The sequence below is a fragment of the Lampetra fluviatilis genome, chromosome 30 (assembly GCF_964198595.1).
Source record: "Lampetra fluviatilis chromosome 30, kcLamFluv1.1, whole genome shotgun sequence".
Classification (NCBI taxonomy): domain Eukaryota; kingdom Metazoa; phylum Chordata; class Hyperoartia; order Petromyzontiformes; family Petromyzontidae; genus Lampetra; species Lampetra fluviatilis.
The window spans coordinates 9,748,127-9,768,558 of NC_136304.1; the positions used below are offsets into that span (position 1 = coordinate 9,748,127).

At 48.0% G+C, this 20,432-nt stretch overlaps 1 protein-coding gene across 1 annotated transcript; it reads right to left on the reverse strand.

The window, feature by feature from the left end:
- Positions 1 to 787: 787 nt before the first annotated feature.
- Positions 788 to 19,283, reverse strand: TAF5L (TATA-box binding protein associated factor 5 like). The gene is made up of 9 exons (XM_078870585.1): positions 19,048 to 19,283; positions 17,417 to 17,605; positions 16,409 to 16,513; positions 15,748 to 15,941; positions 14,609 to 14,905; positions 13,458 to 14,201; positions 12,292 to 12,461; positions 11,721 to 12,087; positions 788 to 3,624 (listed from the first exon to the last, which is right to left on the reverse strand). Exons 2-9 carry the CDS (start codon positions 17,556 to 17,558, stop codon positions 3,265 to 3,267), a joined length of 2,379 nt encoding a protein of 792 aa, XP_078726711.1. The 5' UTR covers positions 17,559 to 17,605; positions 19,048 to 19,283; the 3' UTR covers positions 788 to 3,264.
- Positions 19,284 to 20,432: the final 1,149 nt, after the last annotated feature.

Consider the following 20,432-nt stretch of genomic DNA (forward strand, 5'->3'; position numbering starts at 1 on the left):
TCTCCACGCTCGTCAGCCTCTGAGGCACGTGCCCCCCTTTAGCTGCCATTCCATGACCAGTCGCATCCTATGGCCATATTCCCTCCTCACGATGCATCCTGCCCAAGCCCAATTATTATCCTTCAGAGTGAATACACCATCTATAATTTGTGTTGGCTCCCTGATCCGTTTGTTCCATTTTTGTCTCAGTGCAATTCCAAGAATGCATCCCTTGATACGTTTTAGCGTTTCTTCCATTTCTGATCAACGTCAGAGCAGATAACATACAATGATTGATCCCTGTCTTCTTCACGCACATTAGACATCTAGATATTTTTTTACATGTGGAAATATTTGTAAGTCACTTGGAGCCAGTTATTAGGAGTATGGGTTTTCTGAAGAATTAAATTTTCAAGTTTTGCCAGATTGCTAAATTTCTCAGCTCAGACACAATTACTTGCAAAAAAAAAACTTGCTCCAGACCTGGCCAAAGGTTCCAATACAGGTCCCTCATGAGAATGAATTTTTAAGACACGCTGAGAATTTCCCGGTTAAATTACAAAGAAAACGTGTAAAAAAAATCTGCATTTAATCCATTGCTTTGAAATTTTGCATAACGCTACTTAAGAATATTGTACTTTTAACTAAGCATTTTCTATTTATTGTAGCCCCACTGCTTCTACGTCACGCGAAGACTTAACGATCACCTCTCATGTTGCCTGTCAGTGACGAGGCAAACCCACCAATTTATTTGCAATATAAAAATGAGTCACATTTTAACACAAGTTGTAAATGCGTGGCAAATGAAATCATTTAATTTAACTATTTTGTACACAACCACTGTACTTTCCATACAAAAATACAATACCGTTCGGGGGGAAAAAGACAACAGAAAAAGTAAAAAAAAATTAACGTAAACCTTAAGACAACTATGATACACAACTACATCGTTTCTAAATGGCAGTTAGACATACTTAGTTGGAGGGACCATGTCCATTACATTCAGTTATTTATTTCATATATAAATCCGACATGGAGGAGTTGTGCTTAAGAGCACTCAACAAACATATGGCTGAGGGTTCAAATCCCAGTCACGGATCAACTGGTCCCCCGATCCCGTTGGGGCTGATACAATGAGCACCACTGTGGTGAGGGTCAACAGTAGATATGTTTCATAACTTGCCCACCCTCTCCCCCCGGCAACGAGAATGTGGAATTTCCTCCACCGGCTCAGCACCTCCAAAGGAAATGCGCGCCACGTAATTTTCGTTTTAGCGTAGAGACACTGTGAATTCATTACTACTACGACCCACTTGAATAGACGAGGGCTCAATGACACGACATGACAACATATACAATTGCTGAATAGAATGACTCTACAACCGGTCTAAGCAGTACCCTGCCAAAATTAGTCTTTGCGACTGAGTTGAAGTTTTCCTTCACGAATAATTGACTTTTTGTACTGCATCTATATTTATTGCCATATTTTTTAAGATTTAAACCAGGATGGAGATCCAACCTATTGTTTATTAAAATAAAGGCCCTTATTTACAAATGTATCTTGAGCAAAACAAATTTAATATATAACAATTTGTTGCAGTAGCACAACTGGGAAAATATCAGCACGTAAATATATACATTAGGGAAACTATTGAAGATGGACTGGAATACTAATCAATGAAATTAGGAGGCAAACGAGACCATGTTAGTGTGGTTTGGAAAATTCGAATTGGCAATGAAAAGCAACAAGCCAATGTGCTAAACAAAAAAAGTTTTCAATCAGTGCGTATTACATACAATGGTATCTGGGACCGTAGACACTGACAATGGAAATGTAACAAATGCTGTAAAGTGCGCAGATAAGCATGGCGAGGGTGCATGCTCGGATTAACACCGAAACAAACGCATGAATCGGAGAACAACCGCAAGTTGAAGACATCATTGTGAACGTTACACGTGAGCTTGAGAAGGACACGACGCTGGCCAGGAATGTATAGCCAGTGGTCGAGGCTAACGAAGGAGGGGCTTGCAAGGAGAAAACATTCCCAAGAGGACAACCGCCATGAATATGGAGCGATGACATCGGCTTGTTTGGAGGGCAGCTTTATTCTTTGTTGCACCGCGGGATCGTGAGAAATGATGACCCCCTTCATCCAGCAGTGGATAGAACATGGCTGATGATGGCTGTCAAGCGTCCCTCTGTCCAAACGAGCGTGGAGGTGGTGGTCATATCCACCTGCAACCCTTAGCCAGCGCTGTACATTCCCCTTTGGCACTTTTAATGTACGCAGAGCTGAATGCAGTCACTATAATAATACTACCCTTTAATTACCCATACGATCTTCACTGATACTCAAAACTTTTCGGATGCTTAGACAAGAGTTTGGCCTGTGGGAGGACACTTGATAATCTGAAGACGGGCTAATGCTCAAAGCTCAATAAAACACATTCAAGAATGCATTGCTCTACTGCCATCTATTGACCACCAGAGCTACAGCACGTAGCAGTCTAAGACAGCCTTGTGTAGCCACTATAAGGCTCAAGCCTGCATAGCTTCCGAGACCTGACAACTATTGACATATTCAGCATGATTTGGTCGGAGGCAAAATGTGCCAACTCACTTATACATTTCATGCGAGTGCTGAAATGCTTTATGTGATATATTACAAAAGACACATTCACGGAGCTGCACTTTGGACTGTGGTGTACTGCTGTACGGAACGTTCCATTATGGCATGAAACCAAGAGCGTTCCAAATGAAGTTGCAAGTTCAACGACTGAATATGAGGTGCGGAGGCCAAGTTTCGTGGAGGTGGTGCTTATTGGTAGGCACTCTGGAAGATTCGAGCCAAGCCCGTTAACGTGAACATTTTGGTCCTTTATAAGCGGGCAATGTTAAATCACCAACCAATCACGTGAAGCCAATGTCAAACCATCAAACAATGACAAGAGAGTGATCTTGGACACTTGTCCATCGCAGGAGAGTGTTCATATGCACTCGCCAATCACGAATGCTCCATGTCAAAAGCATTAACCAATCATGAGAGAGCCATCTCTATGACCAGCCAATTTTGAGAGGGCAGCCTCAACTATCGATCATTCGTGATTAAAGCACCAGCAGCGCCAAGCACCGACCACAAAGGAGCAGTGTGAACCATCAATCAACCATGACGCACCAGTGTCAAACCAGCATCCAAACCACAAGAGCGCTGGGCATCAATCAGCGATCAATCGCGAGCGCGCCAAACTGGCCAAGTCACCCCCCCCTCCACTCTAGGCGCGCCGTCACGTGCCACCGGCGGGCTCGTCCCTCGTGACGGCGCTCACCAGCAGCAGGTTGGAGGCCATGAACTGCACGTTGAGCGCCGTGCAAATCCGCGTCGATGGCGCCGCGCCCGTGATCTCGGTCGCATCGACGTCGGCCGCGAACGCAGCGCCGCCGCCGCCCCCGGCCGCCCCAGTTCCGCCACCGCTGCCAGTTCCACCACCGCCAGTTCCGCTGCCGCCGCCGCCACCACCAGGATTCGTGGAGGCTCCACGCACATCCCACACGCGCACCGAGCCGTCGGAAGAGCCGGATGCCAGCGCGCTGCCGTCGGGGCTGAAGCTCAGGCAGGTGATGTCATCCGAGTGTCCGCGTAGCTCCTGCACAGCACGGCAAGACGTGAGCGAGCGCCGCGTGTCGGCAGCGTTATCTGCGTCCCCACGCCTCCGATTAGCGCGGTTGGCTACGTACGGCGCAGAAGAACTTCAACGTACATACGTTCGGTGCTGCAGGCGCACCGTGAAAGTTGGGGGTGTCCTACCAGCGAATGGTTCCCGGTGGTTATTGGTTAGATTACCGACGCACTAGGCGTGCGGCTTGGGAAGCGTGCGTCATGGATGTGCAGATTATAGTCGCGCAGTTGTGGGGTGTGCGTGCATATGATTTGCCTTAATGCAAAGCGGTTGCTGCCAAGTGTGTGTGCTTTTATTGTGAATTTGTGTGTGCTGTGGGGAGCGGTAGAGTAGCGGTTGGCACGCTGCGCTACGAATCCAGTGACCTGATTCTCGGTCACGGATAACACCAGTGACAATTATCTGAACCGGTCTTAGGCCTCCCCTACATCGACGCAACCTCAAATGAGTACCTGATGCGGTATGTAAGCATCGCTCCTGGAGAGACAAAGATGATCAGGCGTGGTGCTGGCCTTCATAGGTGCTCGCTAACAGCACTTGCCCCAAAAGTCTGTTACGGCTGTACAGATAATTTTTGTCTTTGTGCTGTGTGCATTGACCGTGCTCTGCTTGTGTGTGTTTTGACTGCATGTGTGCTAAAAATATTTTGCGGGTGTCTCTGACCTAATTATAAAAATTCTCAATACATTTATTGAAAACATTCCCATGAAAGAAAAAAAAATTAGCACGTACCAAAAGCTTTTTAAAAATGTATTTAGGCGCAATGAAGAAGGGCCATTTCCCCAAAAACGTGTTGAAATGTTTTCGTGCCAATTGTGCACCACTGCCAACGCAGCGTCGCCAAATAACAAATCTAAAAATGTTGTGGGTGTCCGCACACCCTCCGTATCTGTGTCCCCCGCCTGCGTTGGCACGGAGCGACGTGGGCGGCCGTCATCCTACACCCGCCCCACTGTACTAGAACTGTCAATCCCTGTGGGTTACTGCGATAACAGCAGTGGTGCTGTTAATGCAACTGCAGTACAAACCCTAAGCAATATGGACTAATAAGGGAGATGGTCATGGTCCGGCTCGTTGAAAAGTCCAGCTACGCACGATTTCAATTAAAATCTAATAGAATTGCAATTCATATAGGTAGGCTAAGAATTTGACTTGTTTTATTACTTTACATTTTACTGTGCAATACAGTATTGTAATTGAAAAATACATACAATATATAGTTTATACAGTACGGTACTGTAAATTGCTCTGCTTTGCTAAATTATCACCATTCTTTACTCTCTGTTCCAGCTACTCCCCTCCGGCAGAAGGCTGCGGTCCATCAGGACCAAAACCTCACGTCATACAAACAGTTTCTTCCCATCCGCTGTGGGCCTCTTCAGCAAGACCAAGGGCTTAAAATGACTTTTACACTCACTTTAACATTTTATCTACAAAATTACACCTTGCCATATTTACAACATGTTACCCTATTTGTATTTTTGTATTTTAGGATTGTATATTACGGCTAGTTTACATTTTATATTGTATACTTATTCAAAATTTTACATACTTTAGCCCCTGAGTATTCGTTAGACTTTGTAATTTTAGTATAGTTAGACTGTATACCACTTATTTAAGTTTTAAGATTCCTACATGTTGAATGTATGCACCTTCCTGCCATAGTAAATTCCTTGTTTGTGCAAACTTTGATGGCGAATAAAACCCTTTCGGATTCTGATTAAGACTCCTGGGTAGGCTAGGCCATCTTCGACTTACGATATTTTTGACTTACGATGGGGTCGTCGTAACGCATCTCCATCATAAGTAGATGACTACCTGTACTGCCATGAGTAAATGTAACACTTTCTGTTTGTCATTCTTTGGAAGAACGTAATCAACCAGGTGGGGTGTTGACTGTTGTGTTAGCCGACTCTCTGTGTTGTATTGCATTATATTTATAAGTTTACTATGTTTGTTTTTCTCATTCTTACCTGATGATGGTTGCTTGTGTTTCAATCGAAACGTCGTATTCTATTATTATTTGATTTGATTTTCTACGTGACTTTACCGAAAGAACCAAAGAGTATATTCTATTATTTTAACTTTTTTTTGCGTTTCATTGAATAGTGGCCAACCTGGTCCAACTAAGTGTCAGAGCCCGGCTAGCCGGAGTTTTGCTGCACTTACAATCGAGATGTCAATACATTGAGTACTGGCTGAGAATTAAGGCGCTGGCAATGTCGTAAAGTTTTGATTTGATATATAGGTGTTTGCTCATGTTGGGAAACACTTTGCTCGAGGAATCTTAACCTGCCTGGACCTAGTCCCCATCGACTAAAGTGCAACAGCCATTGTCATATAATGCTTTGATTTTTTTCATCTAACCGGGTATTTTCCAGGGAGGAATGTGTTTAGGGATGCGTGACATGTGGCGACTGCAACTACGGCATGCAGTAGAACTGTCTGAGTCTGTGCAGCGACTCCCAACTCTTTATATAGTACGGCACATCGTCGAGCTCTGCAGCAGAGCGACATAAACTAAACTACTAAACAATTTTTTATGTTACCAAGTAAAGCCCAATGAGCTATGTAGCTCTTTTTGAGAGGTGAACTGGTCAAGTTGATCGCTCAACGAAGTGGTTTATCGCGTGGAAATTTATAGCAGCAAATACTCGATATGCGTGTTTCTAAATATAGAAGGGAAAAAACGTAAGATCCGGAGAAAAAAAAAATCACCCCACCACGAGAATATGGAAACTCCAAATATACAAGCGTCAGGGTTGGGATCTAACCCCCAAGCGTCTGTATACCAGGCGAGGTAGTTAACATCTCGCCACCGTGAAACCCCTGGAGATAGTTCTGTGTAAAATTACAAGTGATAGCTCCGTGGTGAAATTTTACAGTGGCTGTTTTTTGTCTGTCCTTCATGGAATCCCAGAATGTTTCTGATTCTTATGCCTCAGGTGCACGAGGACAACTGGGACGTAACCAGTAGGGATGTCACCGTTAATCACCCGCCTTCACTGCTTTAAATGGATTCTTATGCTCACGGAAAAGGGTTGGGCTGCCCAAGTACATTAGTTGTAACTATTTATAGAAAAGTACAAACCGATCAAACACCACTTTCACTGTGCACACTGCTTTGTACATTAGCACCAACACAGTCCCTTAATCTGAGTCGTACATTTTTTTGTAGCTTGAGATTGGTTCATGAATATTCTGGGGTAACTATCACCATCGTCATCATAATGATAAATGTATTATTTATAATCATGCATTGATTATTGCTATAAATACTTGTTATAAACAGTTGACTTGCTTTGATACCAAAGCTGAGTGGAACAAGTATTTTAAGTATTCCCAAGCCTGCTGATGCAGCACTTGAAAATTCTACAATTAATCATCTGGTGCAACGACGCTGTGACAACAAAGTGTGGAGGGGGCTGGCAATCCCTGTGCCCCACGCTACTCATTGGGGCACAGGGATGGGCGTGACCAAGAGGCGTGATGTCACCATGAACGAGCAACCGGGGGGCAGGAGTTGGTTTTAGGGACAGGGTCCCGAATACCGATCGGCTGCACCAATGCAGCCTTGTTCACTACAACGCCAGGTGGAGCCGACAAGAGTAAACGCTTCACGTCAGCGAGCAATAGGTGTGTCGAATCGCGGCGCTTCACGTGGACCCCCGTCTCAGCTAAAGGTGGGAGGAGAAGAGGCTCTTGAAATGCTTCCCAAAGTTCATATGAATCAATTCTGGCCGTCGCCTAAATGAGGCTGGTTGTAATTACCGGCGAAATGTCGTACTCAAATGGTAAATGTTGTGGGTTTACTCTCCAACACACTGGTGTGCTGAACTAGTAACTAATTGGCATGTTTGGCTCTGTCGGGTGGTGGCGGGTTTAACGACATATTTATATTCACGCCAACGAACCCAAAAAAAACCTCTTGTGGATAATATGAATCTCACAGACAACGCACACAGCTAAGGGGATGTGTGTGGAGAGTAATTACCACCCAACTGGGATAGACAGCATGACACCTAGCCACGATTAGATGAATAAAACTGCAGTCTTTTGGCAAATCAACCATCCTCTACAAAGCACCATTGATGGGATGAGATGAAGAGGCAGAGAGATCAAGACCAAACCTAACGCTATAAGAGGCATGCTGCTGAATTCTAACCCCTAATAATGCGTACCGATTTTCTAAGCTAACCACATGCCGCTTTATATATATAATATACTAGCGGGAAGTAGCTGGCCCGGGCGAAAAAGACACACACAGACATCGACCAAAATGGCCCTCTCCCATAGCCAGATAACATCTTGAAAGTGTCATTGCATGTTTGGGTACACTTTTTCCTCCAGTTGCTGTTCATGGTGATAAGTCCATCTGTGTCGTCAGCAACAATACTGGCATTTCCAATATCAAGAAGAAATTTAGCAAAGTTGTAGTTAGTCTCAGTTTCATCACGTGCCTCCAGAGGAATGATGACTTGGTGCAGGCATTTAACTCATCAGCTTTTGGTTCCCCGAAGTACAACGGGTAAGGTTTGTCGGAAGTCACCAGCCATGAGAAAAGTTACACCACCCATAATATTGGAATTGTCGCGGAGGTCCTGCAAAATTGTGTTGACAGCCTCAAATGCTCCCTTCTGGGACATGCTGCATTCATCCCACACTATTAATTCACAATTAAGCAGGACTTGTGCAAGGGCAGTCCCCTGTGAAATATTGTAAACAGGGTTTTCTTATCAGGATAGATCCAGTGGAAGCTTAAATGTGGAATGGGCAGTTCTTCCTCCAGTAAGCAGAGTTGCCGCAATCCCCGATTATGCCACAGCCAGAGCAATTTTCTCCCTCTGGCAAACCTTAGCGAGGAGCAGGTTGAGAAGGTCTTCCCAGTACCACCAGGTGCATCAAGGAAAAATACGCCTCAATTTTTCGTCTCAATGTCTTCCAAGATTTTCGTGTAGGCTTCTCTTTGTGTATCAGCTTTGGTTCATTTTCCTCAATAAATTTAAGAAGCTCTAAACCATCATAGGATATTTCACGTAGGATCTCTTGAGCAAGGGCATGCAGGTTGTCCCTGTAGGGTGTTGGTAGTCCGATAGACGTGAGGTCTTTTCAACCAATGGATTGAAGTTTGTCCTCAAGGAGAATGAGGGCCTGGCTAAAGGTAACATCAGAGCGTGCGAGTTGGTACAGTAAAGCAGGCGCTATGTAATAAAGAAGTAACTGAAAGCAGCACTAAATCGCTAATGAAACTACTTTAAAGGTGACGGACACGAAATTGGAATAGCGCTGACTCAGCACGGGGCTTATGGCGTGGTACCTGGCTACTTTTTTTAAACGTAAACCCCACGGTTTACGAGCCGAATCCTTCGCAAGTTTCGGCCGCACACACACAGACAGACACACAGACAAACAATGACATTTATAGGTTAGATCGTTATTACTTGATGCAACTTTTGTTTCTAAAATCGGTTAAAGGCTGAGAAACCTGACAGCCTACAGCTTACATCGGCAGAGTCAGTAAGCACGGGACCTAAAAAAGAGAGATGATATAGTCATCCTCTCGGCAGACAAGGGCAATGCCACGGTCATCATGGATAAAGATTCATACAACAACAAAATCCTGGACCTTCTTAATGATGGGAGTTACTCCAAAATTAAAAACGATCCCACTAAAAGGCTAACGACGAAAACCAACAGTATCATCACGAGTTCGACTTCCCTAATCGAACCAAGCAAACGTCCCTCTCTAAAACCATCGGCGGCAAGACCTCCCAGACTCTATGGTCTTCCCAAAATCCATAAGGAAGGCACCCCGCTACGACCCATTGTGTCGACGATAAACTCTCCTACGTACAAACTAGCCCGTTTTCTATCAGATACTCTGCTCCCTTTCACAGGCAAGACCTCTTCAGCAGTACTCAACTCAACCCAATTAGTCTCTATGGTTAAGGACATGGTACTATCTCCTGATGACATCCTCGTCAGCTTTGATGTAGTATCTTTGTTTACCAAAGTCCCAGTACCGGACACCCTAACAATAATTGAGGACTTAGTCCAACATGGATTGAATTCTGATGCACCTGCGCTGGTTAGGCATTGCCTCACCAACACCTATTTTACCTGGAATGGCACCTTCTACAAACAGAATGAGGGTACCCCTATGGGCTCCCCTTTGTCACCAGTTATAGCCAACATATTCATGGAAAAGTTTGAATCAGACGCCATCCAGACATCCACCCTGCGTCCTTCCCTGTGGAAGAGATATGTGGATGACACTTTCGTCATCTGGCCACATGGCCTCCCAGCATTGAACCACTTCTTGGACCACATCAATTCTAGACACCCATCCATCAGATTCACCATGGAAGTGGAGAAAGACGGTAAACTACCATTCTTGGATATTCTGTTTGAGAGGAGTCCTGACGGTTCCTTGGGACATTCTGTCTACAGAAAAGCCACCCACACAGACTCCTACTTGAAACCGGATTCCCACCACCACCCATCTCAAAAGAACTCTCTCATCAAAACGCTATACCACAGAGCACATGGCATTTCTGACAAACACCACCTGACCGGTGAATTAAGACATGTACATCGGGCCCTCAGGATGAACGGATACTCTGACCGTACTATCCGCCAAGCTGTCTCTCCCACCACACAGAAACAGCCACATGAAACTCCGACCAAAACCATCACGTTACCATACATAGCTGGCGTGACCAAAAAGATCTCCAAAATTCTAAACAAACATAAGATCCAAGTCCGATTCAGTACAGTGCATAAAATCCGTGATCTGATTCCATCTGTGAAGGATGTCGTTCCTGACTTACAGTATCCTGGAGTCTACAAATTGAGTTGCATTTGTGGTGATTGCTACATTGGAGAAACGAAACGTCATGTTTCTGATCGTGTCCGCGAGCACAAGTCAGATCTGAAACACGGCAGAACTGATTCTTCTGCCGTGGCCGATCATTGCTACAACTCGGTGGGCTCTCATGAAATTGTCTTTTCCGAGACCAAGGTTCTATGCAAACCTCCCGGCTACCATCAAAGGTTTGTACACGAAGCCATACAAATATACAAACACAGACATAATTTCAACCGTGATGATGGGTACAAACTTAGTAATCATTGGAAAGATGTTATCAACCACGCAAAAAAGACTTAATCACAAAAAAAAAAAATTTGGACCATCTTATCTGACAGGCACTATTTTACTGTACTTTACCGAGTGTTAACATCCCCAGTTATTTTAACAGTACTCTCTTCATTGTTCAGCCAGCATTGGTATAAACATGGGCATTTTCGTTCTTTTGTCTATCATGTGTATCAGACTCCCCCCTCCCCCTCTCTCTCCATTGTGTTGGCGTGTGCAGTAATTGGCCGCTTGCGCACAAGCGCTTCCACGTCCGTCGCCCACCCTTCTGGCCTCGCCCCCCCCCCCGCCCCCCCTCCCTCCCGATACGTTCCATTCATTGGCTACTATAGTCTGATGAGCTCCCCCTAAGTTTGTACCCATCATCATTTTCGTTCTTTTGTCTATCATGTGTATTAGACCTCCCCTCCTCCTCTCTGCCCATTGTGTTGGCGGGTGCAGTGGCTGGCCGCCTGCGCACAATCGCTCCATTGTGTTGGCGTGTGCAGTAATTGGCCGCTTGCGCACAAGCGCTTCCACGTCCATCACCCACCCTTTTGGCCTCGCCCCCCCCCTCCCTCCCGATACGTTCCTTTCATTGGCTACCATAGTCTGATGAGCTCCCCCCTCCCTCTCCCTCCCCCCTCAACTCGCTTTTAAGGGATTACATCTTGAATCATTGCCTCACTTGATACAGCTAATCTGGCTGTGACGGTCCCACCTGATGACGGAGACTTGTGTTGCCTCCGAAACGTCGTGATTTTTGTTTTTTATTTTATTTTACTTTCTACGTGACTTTACCGAAAAAACCTAAGAAGATGATTCCTTGCAGTCACGAAAGCTTCAAATCTAGAATTAAGCACGGGAAGCTTTACGGACAACGAAACGGGCGAACGGAACGGGCGAACGGAATGGCGGGCCAGCCAACCTTGACGATGGCGCCGCTGCCGATGTCCCAGAGCCGGACGCGCTGGTCCTCCCCGCCGGACGCGAGCAGGCGCCCTCCGGGGGAGAAAGCGAGTGCCAGCACGGTGCCCCGGTGGCCCGTGAAGAGGCGTGCCGCCGAGCCCTGCTGGGTGCTCCACAGGCGCACCGTGCGGTCGGCGGAGCCCGTCGCCACGTAGCTGCCGTTGGGGTGGAAGCGCACGACGTTCACGTCCGACACGTGGCCTGCGTAGACGCGCAGTGGGAAGGCGCGCTCGGGCACCCAGAGGCGGGCCGTGCGGTCGTGCGAGCCGCTGCAGAAGTACAGGCCCAGGGCGCTCACGTCCACATCCCACACAGGGTACGCATGTCTGCGCAAAGGCACCGGGTGGAGGGGTGGGGGCACAGGGCGGCGTTATGGAGAGGTGGAACGACGCATCGGGTACAGAGTCACGGTGAGAGCGAGGGGGTCACGGAGCGAGCGAGGGGATCGTGGCGCATGTCATGGTTGTGGGAGGTAATCGGTGAGGGCATAAAGACATGAGGAGGAGGAGACTGTCGGTGCAGGCACGTACCCTTGGTAGACGGCGGTGTTGGTGAATGTGCGTGGGTCCCAGAAGCGCACGCTCGTGTCCTCGGAGCACGAGAGCAGCCCCGCACCGCCGGGCAGGAAGCGCACGGCGTAGACGGGACCCGAGTGGGCGCGCAGCGTCTTCACGTCGCTGCCTTTGCTGTCCTCAACCACCTGTTGTACGCACAGTGGTACACGCACAGAGCAACATTTAAACACAAATAATCGATTCCAAACACAATTGATTAACACATAGAACCACATACACACAGAACAACCGCCATTCGCCACTTCGAGACGGTGACATCACTCACCACAGTCGTCGTGCCAGGCGAGAGTGAAGTATGGAAGAACCGCTGAGAGGTCACGGGACAGACCCAGGAGTTATGGGTTCACTGCCTGAGATTATTGGCTGATGCACCATCTGTGCTCCCCACTGTGTCAGCTTTCTGTGTGTTAGCCGCCCGGCGCTCTGCTCATTGTTGTACGTGTGGCTCCTCTGTCCTCCAACTGACCAGTAGCATCCTTCAAAAGCTTCCTCCACTGAGGCCAACCTTGACCCCGCTGGTACCAGTCATCAGCAAGACCAGTCAGTTCCAAATCCTCCCATACCACATCAGTCCATCTCGTCTCAAGCCTGTGCTGCACTCATTTAGCCCCCTCTATCCAGCCAAACAGAAGCTGCTCACACTCACCCATAGCCACACATATACAGTCCCCACATACACACTAGCACAGATACATTCAGACAGTATTCCCTCGTGAATTGCGAGAGATACCTTTCAGAGGTGATAGTAAAATAGCAAATTACGCTGATAATGATATTGGCCAAAAGAATTACCTTACATAAATACATATAGGAGCTATTAAATACAAAAAATGCTTCTAAAGCTTCTATAAGTTCTATCTTGTACGCGCAAAGTTTGCAGATGCATCTAAAGCTTCGAGAAGATCTATCTCTATCATCTCTTTATCTTATCACTTTCTCTCTCTCTGTCTATCCAGTCGTGTAGAGTTCCAGATGCGATTCGTGGATAGCCAAAATCGCAGATAGCAAGCTCTTAAATACCAATACCCGCCATTCGCTACTATGTGACGGTGATGAAACCACAGCGCCTGTGCCAGGCCGTTCTTGAATAACAAACAGACACACACACACGCACGTCCCACCTTGTCGTCCAGGATGTCGCACGCGAGGTTGACGCGCGCCACGTCCACGTTGTGCCGTGCAGTGCGCAGCTTGCGTGGCCCCAGGCTCCACAACATCACCCGCGAGTCCTCGTAGCCGGCCGCCAGCATCCCCATCCCCGGCGCCACCTCGGCCGCGCACGGGGGCGCCGGCACAGACGGTCCGCCGCTGCCGCCGCCCACCATTCCAGCACCACCACAACCGCCACCGCCACAAACACCGCCGCCACCACTGGCGGTTCCCGCGGTAGCACTGACAAACGACGAGGAGGAGGACGACGAGAATGACGAGGAGGAAGAGGAGGAAGTGGAAGGAGGTGGCGGGGCGGTGGCAGAAGCAGTAGCGGAGCCGGCAGTTGTGGTGGTGGAAGCAGTGGCGGCAGCGGCGGCCGAGGAAGCCGACGATCCCGGTTGTGGCGAAGTGGCGTTGGCGATCACGGGGCCACCTGCACCGCCGCCGACGCCGCTGTTACTGCTGTTGCCACCGACGCCGAGGCTGGAGGCGGTGGTAGAGGTGGCGGCCGCGGCAACGCCACTGGTCCCGCCGGCGCCGGACCCAGAGGCGGAGCCGGCGGGAGTGGTGGTGGTGGTGGTTCCGGGTGGCGTTGAGTCGTCCCTGAAGCCGTAGAGGCAGACGGTGGCGGCGTTGAGCGGTCCCTCGCGCACGCGACGGATGCTGTCCTGCAGCAGCTCCAGCGAGACCTCGTCCGGCGGGAGGGCGTTCATCTTCCCGAAAAAAAATTTACACAACGTGATGAATCGTCGCCGATAATATTCCAGATGTGTTTTGTCCCGTTCTTAATTAGATTCAACGACCCATACAAGTGCTCAATAATCGCAGACAGGCACAACTCCCGTCATTCCTTGAGTGCGCCACATTGTATGTACAAAGGTTCAAATGTCTCCGAACCCAAATGTGCGTGAGATCGCACTCATTTACATCGGTGTGCCTATTCCACATTTCCATGGCGAAGGCCAGTCTATCACGAGAGTAATTTGATGCTTGTAACACGACGAACGGATAAGGGTAAAAATTACGACAATGAAGCCGCTGATTCTACCCGCCCAACTCTTTGTGCCGAACACCCCATCAACACCAAGCTCCACTGTTGACCTTAATCTCTGAGCCTCACCTCTGGGTCACCGTCAGCCGTGAGCCCCCCTGCCGCTGCTGCCGATTCTCCGGCCCTGGCACTCGCACCGCCCCCCCCACTGCCGCCGGTGCCGTCGCTATAAAGCTCGAGCCCCGCCGCGGAGCTGCGCGCCTGGGCCCGCACGTCGAGCCGCAGGTGCGTGCTGACGGCGCGCAGCAGCAGGCCGTGCTCGCCCTGCAGCAGGTGGCGCATCAGGCGGCCGTGCGCCACCACGCCCAACTCCACGCACAGCTTGTGCTCCGTGAGCGTGCGCACGCACGTGTCCGAGCCCACGTCCTGTAGCAGCAGGAGCAAGGGGCAAAGTCGGTCGCAGGATTAGAGGCGGCGGTGGCAGAAGTGGTGGCAGCAACAGCAGAAGCAGATGTAGGGATGTTTCTAATAATGCCCTTATTTATCCACTGAGATTCAGTGAGGCTGGCCGCCTCTATCTCCCTAGTGGCGATATTTACACACCACACCATGTACTCATTTGTGACCGAGTCGACTTAGGGGAGGTAAAGGACCGGTTCAGATAATCGTCACTGGTGCTGGCTCTGGGTGGGAATCGAACTCGGCTAGTCGGGTTTCTAGCACAGCGTGCTCACCGCTACACTGTCGCTCCCCATACACACACACGTACACATAATACACATAATACACTAAGTAATACCCCAGTTTTTGTCGAGGATGCGTTCCTGAAAGGTGCAACAAATATTGGAACGACGGAAAGCGAATTACAGGGTAGGTGAAGGCGATGGATACGAGAAAGCTCGGATGATGCTGCCAGCTACGTGTGTGGGTTGAGGCGACACAAATCAGGTAGCGGTGCTAACAAAGTGACGATGTATTTTCTAAACGACATAAAAGGGGGAGACGTAAATCAGGGTATTACTGTACTCCCTTGCACTCATTCACACACGTACTTATAATCATGCAAGAAAAAACAAAAGATCCACCATATAGCCTTAACAGACTGTTGGGGCAAGTGCTGTTAGCGAGCACCTATGAAGTCTGGAAAGGTACACAAAGGGGTGGGTGGGCAGCACCACGCCCGACCGCCTTTGTCTCCCCAGTGACGATGTTTACACACCGCACCAGGTACTAATTTTAGGCTGAGTCGACCTAGGAGATACACAAACCTGCCGCGAGAGCGCTGCACCCAGCCGCTCGGCCAGGAGCCGCTGCTCGTGAGTGTGAGCGACGGGCCCCACGTGGCGCCCGTGGAACGCCTCGGCGGCAGAGCGCCATCCGCCGAGCGCGAGCTCCACGCACAGCGCCAGCGAGAGGGCGCTCATCAACGTCTGCAGCTCCACGCGCTCCTCCCCGCGCAGCTCTGCTCCAGTACAACCGCACACGCAGCCACGCGCTTAGTGCACCACCGTCACGGGGTCCACTATGCACCGCACAGTTCCACACGCTCACCGCACCTAACCGGGTGCTTAGCGCCCCACGACACGGGGTCCATTATGCACTACACAGTTCAACACACTTTAACCAGTTGGAATCTGGTGAAAGTTTATGTATTTAATTTAATTGTAAAAGCTTTTTAACACTGTTTTGTTGTTTTGCAATTGCCTTTTACTTGTGTAAACCAGGTATCCCTTCTGACCCACTCCTACTGGACATGTGAAAAAGAGCTTCATAATTCATCGGATTTCTCCAGGATAAATAATGATTCTAATTCTGACAAAGATATTCTCAGGCTAATCGGGCTCTCACCTGGTTATAACTAAAGGAAACCAGTATATACCTCCACACACTCTACATACATACACACACACAAACAAAATATACACTCACCATTGACAAATTGGCGTAGTGCGTTGAACTGGCGATCATAGTGCGAGGGGTTGGGCTCATAGACACCAAATGACACTGCGTTCATGGGCCCACTCTCTAGCTGAGCTGTTGATACACACACAAAGGCAAAAGCAAAGATTCCCCCATACAACCTAAACAGACTGTTGGGACAAGTGCTGTTAGCGAGCACCTGTGAAAGCCAGCACACCACACGAAGGGGTCAGTGGCTAACACCACGCCTGGCCACCTTTGTCTCCCTACTGGCGACCGATTCAAATAATCGTCACTGGTGTTCGCCGTGAGCAGGAATCGAACTCGGGTCGCCGGGTTCGTAGCGCAGGCGAATTAACTGCTGCAAGACACAGAAACGCATGTATACACACATGGCAAGTGCACGTATGTATTATAATAGCATGCACATACGCAGGCAAGCACACTTGTGCATACAGAATCACAAACACGCACAAAAGCACACATCGGGAGACTGCTTAGCTTTTAAGAAAAACACAGAGGCAATAAAGTCACACTGCCACAGAGGGATACAACCCATTTCCTACTGCCATCCTCTCATTTATTTAGGCTGCAAAATAATGTTGTTTAACTACTACTGGAATCTTGCAGCAACCTAGGTATCGAAAGATGTATTCCTGAGTGTCCCATGATAAGTTTGGTACCTGTGAATATCTGCACGTCGCACGCACGCGTACACACAGCTTTTGACAGCCACTAATCCAAACCTGTCAACACATACGGTTTACCCGTATTCTTGTACAGGGAAATTGAGTTTTTAGGTCCATACGGCGTACAGCCGTTTCAATACGGGCAAACATTTTTTTGGTCTATTTGTTTATTTCTCCGTTGTGATGGGACATTGTAGAATGAACGTTGAGATTTATAAGGGCACGGGGTGACCAATAAATGTCTAAATTGGTCTATAATAAGGTAGGCACTGATAAGGGGTTGACAGGTATGCTTATTTCTCAGTCGCTAATGGGTCCGCCGCCGCACCTGCCATGCTGGCCGCCATCTCCTCGGCCGACTGAGAGCCCCGGAAGCTCTGCCGCTGAGCCAGCTCCGACTCGGTGTAGTGGCGCCGCTTGAGGAGTTGGTTGACGGCCGACTGGAGCTGCTCGCTGCGTACGCGCTTCATGGCGCAAGCGGCCGCGCGCCGTCACGTGGGCGTACGGCTCATGCGACCTAAAACGTCGCAGGATAACATAACAAGAATGAGAAAACAAACATAGTAAACTTGGAAATATAAGTCAACACCCCACCTGATTGATTACATTCTTCCAAAGATTGCTAAACTTGAGAGAGAGACAACACACATGCAGAGAGAGACACACACAGACACACAGAGCGACACACACACATAGGCACACAGAAAGACGTCTCTGTGTCGAGCCCTGTTAACACGTTTTATTCAATTAAAATATTGATTCAAGCGGTTCTAAATGTTGGTTCAGTAATATTTTGAGCCAGACTATTGTGGTTGTTAAGCTGTTTGCTACCGTTGTATAACAACCACTGTTGTGATCCTGGCCGCAGTGCTCATCCCACGAAGACACCGTCCCCCTGCTAAACAAAATGTAGAAATTCCACCGCTGGCTTAGTTCGGGATTCCAAAAGGGATGTTCACCACAACCCTCGGTGGTAGCTTCAGCAGGGAGACACTTTGAGGGCATTTCACTCCGAACAAATTAGCTCAGAGGGCCATCGAGTGGCGGCACTTTGCCTTAAGGCCTCAGATCCAAGGGGGGCGCCTCCTAAAAGACAAAGGGGGCCTCCGAGGGGGGCCTATGACTGGGATCTGTTTGTCTCCGTCCTCCACAAAGCATTTCGGCGACCCTCATCCACAACGCGTCTCGCTGGGCTCGAACGCGCGTGCGATGCTGCTCTCCTCGGTTAACGGTGAAAGTTCCACATTTCCAGGGCAAGTACCAGTCTATCCACGGGACACATACCCGACCTGTAAACCCCTTATCAGTAACTATCTTATTACAGACCAATGTCAGACCGTATTGGTCACCCCGTGCCCTTATACATCTCAACGTTCACCCTACAAAGTCACCATCACAAGGGAGAAACACAAACTAATAGACCAACACAAATGTTTGTGCCCGTAATGAAACGGCTGTACGCCGCATGGACCTGGAAACTCAATCTCCCTGTACAAGAATACGGGGTAAACCGTACGTGTTGACGGCTCTGCATACACGACTCTTTGAAAGCAACTCGACGAAGCAACAAGTCATTTGTGTGTCCAGACGGACTCGTGTAAGACGCAGACCCGGTGCGCATCGTCGCTGACGGTGCCAGAGACCGGAAAATCCACATTCCTATGGTAGGGAGATCGTACAGCACGATCAGTGATGTCAATCGTGGCAAGAACAGCCGTTTGGTGTTGAACAAACAAAGAGGAGTCTCGGTGCGTTACAAATGTTGACTTGTCAAGCAGCAAAATTAGACGAGTTACGAGCAAAATAAGACGACGTTTCGTTGACAAGAAAATATATCGGACCGTGTTCCACCAAGTAAACAAAGCGCGACTCGGTCCGTTTAAGTGTCTGCGCGTTTGATAATTAAAGTTCGCCAATTGAAGCGCTTTTTTAACAAAAACGTAAAAAGATTATACAGACCGCGGCCTAGCTAGTCGAGGCGCTCATCCCGCGCGAGAAGAGATGCAGAGCGGTGTAACGAATTTTTAAACACATGAACCCGCCGACTGTGTGTGGCGTTGCGTTTACAACGACACGCTGTGAACGTCCAACGAAATGTCGCGTTGTTGTTTAAACTAAAAGTGAATTTACAAATTTTAATTCATTGCAGAGTCAACGGCAGGCGCGCGGGGGTGCCCTGTCCGTCCCCATCGAGCCTCTGGAAACCCGCGCGGGGCGCTTTTAGATTCCGCTTGGTTTTGTTCCGGCCTGTGAAACAGCAGTAGCACGCATACAAATACCATGAATATAATTACAATAATTGTTATTATTTCAATACAGAACAGTGACACGCGTACTAATACCATAAATATAATTACAATAATAATAAGTTTTACATTACACAACAGTAACACGCATACTAATACCATGAATATAATTATTATTTACTACACAACAGTAGCACGCATAACTGATACCATTAATATAGTTTAACACGTTGGTTTTCGCATGAGGACCACGATAATAAAATCAAAGAATTACTCGATGAAGGTACCTACATTGAAATTAAACGAGACCCAACCAGCACCTTGGAACGAAAAACAACGACAATCATTGCCAAGTGATCAATTCCTAAGAAAGAGCAAAACCTGATCAAACCAAGGGCATCAAAACCACCAAGACTTTATGGGCTACTAAAAATTAACCCGTAAAAACAAAGTTTTTCACTCTAAATCCTTTATATGCGTGGCGGCTAGAGTCCTCTCGTCCTCTGGCTTGAGATGGCTGCCACCTATGGGTCAGATGATTATTCTGGCGAATTGCCCGATGATGCTGGATGCAATTACCAGCGAAACGTCGTACTCAAATTGTAAATGTTGTGGTTTCACGCTTCAACACACCGGTGGGCTAAAGCAGTGAACTATTTGTCTTTTGTCAACGTGACACTTTTTTACTGATTGGCCGTGTCGGGTGGTGGAGGGTTACGACACATTTATAAATAACGCGATCTAAACCCAAAAAAACGTTGATTATGGTCAGATGATTGTCTGCCAGCATTAAGCAATTGGTAATTAAATATAAAAAAAAATTCCCTAAACAGTGTAAAATTTTGGAAAAAAAATTTCACGAAAATTTATTGTCACGCACAACGAGTCTGTGTAGAAAATGTCAGCTCGATTGGATCACGGGAAGTGGGTTAAAAAACGACCGAAAGATTTGCACGGTCGTAAGCAAGCAAGCACGCAAGCACGCAAGCAAGCGAACTTAATATAAAGGATTTAAAAATACACAAACCTGACGTCCCATTAAGACCCATAGTTAGTACAATAGGCACTGCCACATACAAATTAGCACAATACGTAACG

Coding starts and splice junctions, on each gene's coding strand:
- TAF5L (XM_078870585.1), bottom strand. CDS start 17,558: ATGAAGCGCGTACGCAGCGAGCAGCTCCAGTCGGCCGTCAACCAACTC. Junction 12,088..12,291: donor AACACCGCCGTCTACCAAGG/GTACGTGCCTGC, acceptor GCCTTTGCGCAG/ACATGCGTACCCTGTGTGGG. Junction 3,625..11,720: donor GCAGCGGCGCCATCGTCAAG/GTTGGCTGGCCC, acceptor CGTGCTGTGCAG/GAGCTACGCGGACACTCGGA.